Source organism: Aspergillus nomiae, assembly GCF_001204775.2.
Source record: "Aspergillus nomiae NRRL 13137 chromosome Unknown contig00369, whole genome shotgun sequence".
Lineage (NCBI taxonomy): Eukaryota > Fungi > Ascomycota > Eurotiomycetes > Eurotiales > Aspergillaceae > Aspergillus > Aspergillus nomiae.
The window spans coordinates 26788-33239 of NW_015378424.1; the positions used below are offsets into that span (position 1 = coordinate 26788).

Genomic DNA, 6452 nt, shown 5'->3' on the forward strand with positions numbered 1-6452 from the left:
TTTGATACGGCTGCATTGAGACACAGAAATGGCTAAAGCAGAGCTCCCTGGCTTTCCGCTACCATTAGATTTCTATGATTACTCCTATAGAGCAACAGACCGTTTCCCGCATGTTTTGCAATCAACAGACATAGGTGATGAATATGTTAGGTAAGGATATTTTCAAAAAACACTTTATGTTGCTAACTACTGTGACAGGAAACTGTGTACATATCGAGAAATCCTTATCATGAGAGTCATAAACTCCATTACTGATAAGCCGGACTGGGACCTGGAGGTGGGGGAGCACAAATTCATGGCTGCTACTCGTAATTTAGCTACGGGAGGACTGACAATTGTCTTTCAGGTATTCGACGAGGCAACTACCGCCAAATGGCGCAGAGAGATCGCTGCCAGTGATAAGGACATTACCCCTAACATGATGAATTGGATCATGGATGAGGTGAAGTGGAAAGCGGGAACGTATTCCGCCACTGGCCATGTTGTTGTGTTCGACTCTGGAGTCGTCAAGTCTGATACTGCAATCTCGGGGGAACTACAAAACGCATTGAAGGAGGGTGTGCGAATACTCGAAGATAGTCTTACAGAAAAGGATTATCATCCAGGCTCCGATGACAAGATTGCGGACCTTGTAGATCCATTTCTTTTCCCGGTCGTCTTTGACCGAACAAGAGCTATCTCTGATTATTTGATTAAGCTTGAAAGGTTCCTTGACAGCATCGGGCACGGAACGGTTCTTTCTGATGCTCACGAACATCCTTGGTTTAGCAATCGCAAACAGTATAGCTGGGAGTTTCAGTGGCTGCCTTGCGACGTGGATCTCGACAATGGTTTATGCGCCATAGTATCTTATATCAACAATCTTCACCCTCGGCAGAATGCGCGCCTTTATCGTGTCATTGAAAAGATCATCGCACAGGCTATCCCGCTCTGGAATAAAACATTAAGTTGCACGAAACGCGGCTATTGGCGGATTGGATGTCCTAGGGCAGTGGAATATGGGTACTCTGACTCTGATTACGACTCGTCAGAGGACGACCCGTCACGGCCAGTTACAGTTCTTAAAGTTCCCCAGCTAGGGAATTTTTTCCCACCCTGGTTTGGGAGTTCTGAAGTTGTTAACCTACATAAGTTCCAAAAGACTGGCCTGCAGATAATAGTGAAGCTTGCCAACATCGAGTTGACGCCTGAGAAACCTGAATACCACGGAGGGTCATGGTATGTGCAAGGGCAACTAGTAAGTATCGGGCTTTCGTCTTCGTCTCCATCCTTGCCTTACTTTTTTTTCTTTCTTTTTCTTGTAGTTCCTGTTATTCTTTGTTTCTATTCGGTTTCTCTCAGATCACTTAACTATCCGAGTATATGCAGAATGAGCACATCTGCGCATCGGCGATCTACTATTATGACAGCGATAATATCACCGAGAGCACTCTTGCTTTCCGTCAACGTGCATTTACAGATTTCGCTATATGGGACTACAAGGAAGAAACCTATCAGATATTACAACAGATCTACGGCTATCCGGTAGGCAATTACGGGAGCGAATCAATGAATGTCACTCAAGAGCTTGGTAGCGTGGTCACAAAGAAAGGGCGTCTTCTTACATTCGCAAACATTTTGCAGCATCGTGAATCCCCTTTCTCATTGGAAGACCGCTCCAGACCTGGTCATCGCAAAATCCTGGCGTTACTTTTGGTTGATCCTCACCTGCGGATTATCTCGTCTTCGAACGTGCCACCACAACGAGAGGATTGGGCCATGGAGAGGGAAATGACCATTCAGCAGGCTCTCCGATCCCTACCACAAGAGCTTAAGGATATGGTTTACGCATATTTGGATTCTGCGTACATGACTATGGAGGAGGCGAAGGGATTCAGATTGAGACTTATCGAGGAGAGGAGGTCTGCCGCGGTAACTCAAAATGCAAACTTCGAGACTATTACCTTGCCTCGTCCAGAGTTGTATTAGAGCCTGAGTGTAGCACACACAGGTTACAGCGCTGAACCTTCTCCTCTAGATCTAACATACACAGATCCGATTAACTCTAAGGACTCCACAGGGCAGTTCTACTACCCGCGGCTTAAGATGGCCGTCTACCGAGCGTGATATGATACTAAATCTTACAAGAATCAAATACTATATTATCTTGCAGTGTTGTAGCTACGATGAGTGAACCCGCATCTTATTTTGTAAATTATTTTAATTTAATTTGCTTTGATATATTTCCCCCCACTGAGACATCCCCAACCAGGACACGATCACGCAGTCACCTCCCCCATATTCCCACCCGTATATACATCCACCATAGTATCATGAATCATATACAAAAGGCGCGGATACTTCGCCATCCAATGCCTGCCGACCTCATCCAACAGACTGGCAAAATCCAACAAAAGCCGACGCGCATGGCGAGCGCCCCCGAAATACGTCTTCCCGCAGAGCACAACAGGCCCCCCGAAGCGAATAAAGTTCACCGCTGGATCCTCCGTCCTCGGCCGTTCACCTTCCCCATCGCTCATTCCCTCGTCACCTACGACCTTCCAGTCAATCTCTGCCGTGGCGAGATCGAACGCCTCGGTGGGTCGTGTATCCGGAGCTGTCGGGCTGACCAGCGTGTACAGGGCAAGCACGAGCGCGGAGTTCAAGAGACAACGCGCGGGCTGGAATCCCATGCCGTCCATCGGTTTCCAGTTGGACAGGGCATGGAAGATCTGGGCGGCGTGGAGACAGGCTCGTCGGGCGGCCGGGGTGCTGGCCCAGAGGGTGATGGCTTGGCGGGCGGTTTGCATGGCTTCGGGACCCTCGCGGCCGGCTGCTCGTTCGTGGAGACGGATGTCGGCTGTTAGGAGGAGACATAGATTATGCCAGATGACGATGCAGTTTGGGTTGGAGCTCGCGAGGATGGTATCGTATAGCTGGATGAAGTGTATGACCACGTTGGTGATTGAAGTGGCGCGTTTGTCGAGGTTGTAGATCCGCCATGGGATATGCTGGTGCCAGTCCTCTTGGCCCAGGTCGGAGCCGATAATGAGTCGATGGTAGTTTGCGATCAGGCGGACGAGAATGGCAGACGTGATTCCGTACAGGCACGACATGTGGACTTGGTGGGGGAGGGTTGGGAGGTAGAATTCGTTGTGTGATAGCTTGACTGTTGGGGTAGTGAGTCTGGAGCCTTCTTGGATTAGGCGCATCCACTCTTGAGGTGATTGAGCACGGTAGAGGTCGAAGCCACAGGGAAGGGCGACGTGGAGTGTGCTTGTTGAAATGACGGGGCTTATTGAGAAGACTCCGGAGAGCGAAGAGTCGTAGAGGATCAAGCCGATGATTAGACTAGAATTATCTTTAGACACGCTCCGTATAGGTATGTAGAAGACCGTACTTCTTTATTGATTCTATTCGACTCCACAGTTTCCATCGTATATGTTCGTCGGTGGTGGTCGAGAAAAGACTGTCTGATATTTGTCCAACAGGTAAATGAAAGAGGCCAAGATTTTGTGCAGCCTGTAATGTTATCAGCTGTAGTACTCAAACGAACTGAAGATGGGGAAAGTCCTACCGTTAGAGTGTACCCGTATAACATCTGCGACTTCGTTGGACAGATGTTCCCCTGTGAGGAGTCATTAGACGCGGAAATACACCAGGCATTGTGGGATCGTCTATCAAACCTCTGTCACAACAAGCAGGAATAACATGTGATGTGCTAATGTAAGGTGACTGAGCAACCCCGATGGGTTGGAGGTACTGGGGGTAATAGAGATAATGCGTCTATAAACTTCATCCAGGAGAGCCTAGGGCACAGTGGCTTAGATTAGTCGGATGTTGGGAATGCAAAGGCGGCATCAACACATACCGGGTATATGTGATAGATAAACCGCACTGCCTCCTCTGTCTTAACAAACGATAGGCCAATCATGCACATCGTAAACAGCAGAAGTGTGTGGACAGCCTGCGGCTTGAACGTAGGTATATGCAATATAGGATAGGACGGCTGATATTTATCTAAATAGAGATAAAGGCCTTGTTCAAAGATGCCATTAAAGTTTTCACAAAAGTAATGTTCATCACATGCGTCAGTCATTCGGCTATCACTGCTAGAACAGTGGCATTGCCTCTTGAGCAGCCTTCGTTTCAAATCTTGAAGCTGCGCCCTAATTTCATGGTTCAAGCAGATCTCGGCAGCTCCGGCATGCTGGTTCTGTTGTGAAGACCCTGTGTATGTCTCATGGTCTTGCCCAGAAAAGATATTCTCCGATGACCCTGATATAATTTCGTACCATATCTGTGTCTCGGAGGTAAGGCGCTGTGGTGTCGACCAAAAGCTTTGGACCTTTTTTACGTTCTGGCGGATATAAGCTGGATAGTGCTTTGGTTCGGCTTCAACTGGAGGACTAATAGTTAACCGATCTGAAGTTCCGCTTACAGCCCAGGGTATATCTAATTGTTCAGTGTTTGCAGTTGTCGTTCCTGTCGTTTGGCTACCTGGGAGGCCCAACAACATATCAAGGAAGGCAGTCCCAGAGTCCATGTCACCAAACATGAGTGGGCTGCGGTTGAATTCTGCTACCACTCCATTAGACAAGTGAACCTGGTCAGTGACCGGGAGCAAAGCCTGGTCGCCTGTCGGGTACGAGCCGTAGCCCCTTCCATCATCGTGCACATGCGATGGAGACAGACTAGGTGCAGCTAGCGAAGGGACCATCTTTGTGGGACCTCCATTCCAGGCCATTGTCTGTGGTCTCACGGGTAGATCATTCGCCAGTCCTGTGTCAGGCTCGTAGGCATGGTCTGATGGCGACAAGGCCGATGTACTTGATCGTGACCTAGCACGAACAATATTCCCCTCCGTCTGCTACGTCATCATGTCAGTTCTATCCACATTATACCGGCAATAAACAAACAAATAACCCTGGTTGCCATACTTGAGCCGCAACATAATTGGGGACTTCCTCGCTCACAGACACCTCGGCCAATTCGTCACGCAATGCTCTCTTCCGATTTACGCGAGCAACATTTGCATTCGACGGCGATGACGCCAACTCAAAATGGCCTCGTTGATGACGAAGGAGAACATCTCTACCCACAACCGTTAGCCATCCATTAGACCATTTGCCCACATCGTAGGGTGACGTCACCTCCTAGAAAAAGGCTTCGAGCAGATCTGACATTGGAAGGGCCGCTCTCCCGTATCTAGACTTGGAACAATTCATCCCATATTTAGCCCCTGTCTTCGACGGTTTAAATACTTGCAATCCACCCGGGGACAAACAAGAGCTTACGGGACAGGCGGTGTCGATTTAGATGTTCTCTTTTGGAAAATGTCTTATTGCATTGGGGGCAGGATACTCGCTGGGCCATAGTCCTGTTCGCGCGAAGCCAGCAGCCTGCCCGCTAGGAGAATGAAACAGATAAGCAAACCAAGGGAGGTATCGTGAAGGTTAGGACGACATTCGGATAAGACGGAGTGCTTCCGGGTAAAGATTATTTTAGTCAGCATTTTTGACATGATTAGTTAGTTAAACTACGTTATCACTATCGACGTGCGATAGCTCCTTAGGGCTGAAGCAGTGCCCAGCAGTTTACAACTAAAGGTGCCTAAAAGATGGGAGTGGTACGGAGTAGTTGGGATAATAAAAGCGACATGTCCCAAACTCATAACAAATCAATACTGATCTTAGTGTGCGCGCCGCGGACCTCGGCAAGGTTGACAAACTAATACGCCATAGATCTTCTAGAATGCCGATGTTGCATGATCGGGAGTCTGTGCCGGGTCTCGGCCCGATCTCAACGTCACCAACCAACCGGCGAAATTCCATTTGAGGAAAGTTTTGTGTTTTCTCTTTAATTTAGAATTGAGATATTCTACTTGAACGCACAGAGTAGAATAAACCCTTTCCGTAGTTAACCACCTCCGTGCGCTTATCGATAACATTTATCTGGACGATTGATCTTCCACCCAACGGTGCCGAGTTCCCGCGGAGTTGACACATTGACAATTGGCACTTAGTTAAAGCACTCAATAGTATGTCAACCTAGTTGAATGAATTAAACTTAAAGTAGCATGGCAAGAGCCAAATTATCGTATAGTTTCATTTAGCTCTCGTTCCTGTAGGTGTAATTGAAACTTACCAATTTATGTGCCCTTAGTGACGCATAAGCATATAACTGTCTATATATATATTTGGCTCGACGGCAAGAAGACCTCGCACCAAGGCGAGTACTAACAACCCATTCAAACTTCTGGAGACGAGAAAGAGTCTAGCGTAAGATCCGTTCAGGTAGATCAAAGGAGACATTCTGCACATTAAACATAGAACTTCCACATGATAGGGCCTGGTTTAAGATCGACAGGTTCAGCTCGTTTATTGCGTGACTCTGTGGATTAGATGCCACAATTGGCCTTCTACACAGTACAAAGCAGAATTTGACTTTCCCAAAGAGAAGAGGGTAAAAAA

The 6452-nt window shown here is 47.8% G+C and overlaps 2 protein-coding genes across 2 annotated transcripts; one reads left to right on the top strand and one right to left on the bottom strand.

The window, feature by feature from the left end:
* Positions 1 to 28: 28 nt before the first annotated feature.
* On the top strand, positions 29 to 1968 carry ANOM_009133 (DUF4246 domain-containing protein; the record flags this gene model as incomplete). Its single annotated transcript, XM_015554389.1, has 3 exons — positions 29 to 150; positions 199 to 1237; positions 1360 to 1968. The coding sequence occupies 3 exons, from the start codon at positions 29 to 31 to the stop codon at positions 1966 to 1968; spliced, it is 1770 nt and encodes a 589-aa protein (XP_015403114.1).
* Positions 1969 to 2258: 290 nt separating this feature from the next.
* ANOM_009134 (uncharacterized protein) lies at positions 2259 to 6293 on the bottom strand (the record flags this gene model as incomplete). The annotated part of the gene is made up of 7 exons (XM_015554390.1): positions 2259 to 3330; positions 3380 to 3501; positions 3557 to 3607; positions 3666 to 3788; positions 3851 to 4849; positions 4920 to 5073; positions 6223 to 6293. 7 exons carry the CDS (start codon positions 6291 to 6293, stop codon positions 2259 to 2261), a joined length of 2592 nt encoding a protein of 863 aa, XP_015403101.1.
* Positions 6294 to 6452: the final 159 nt, after the last annotated feature.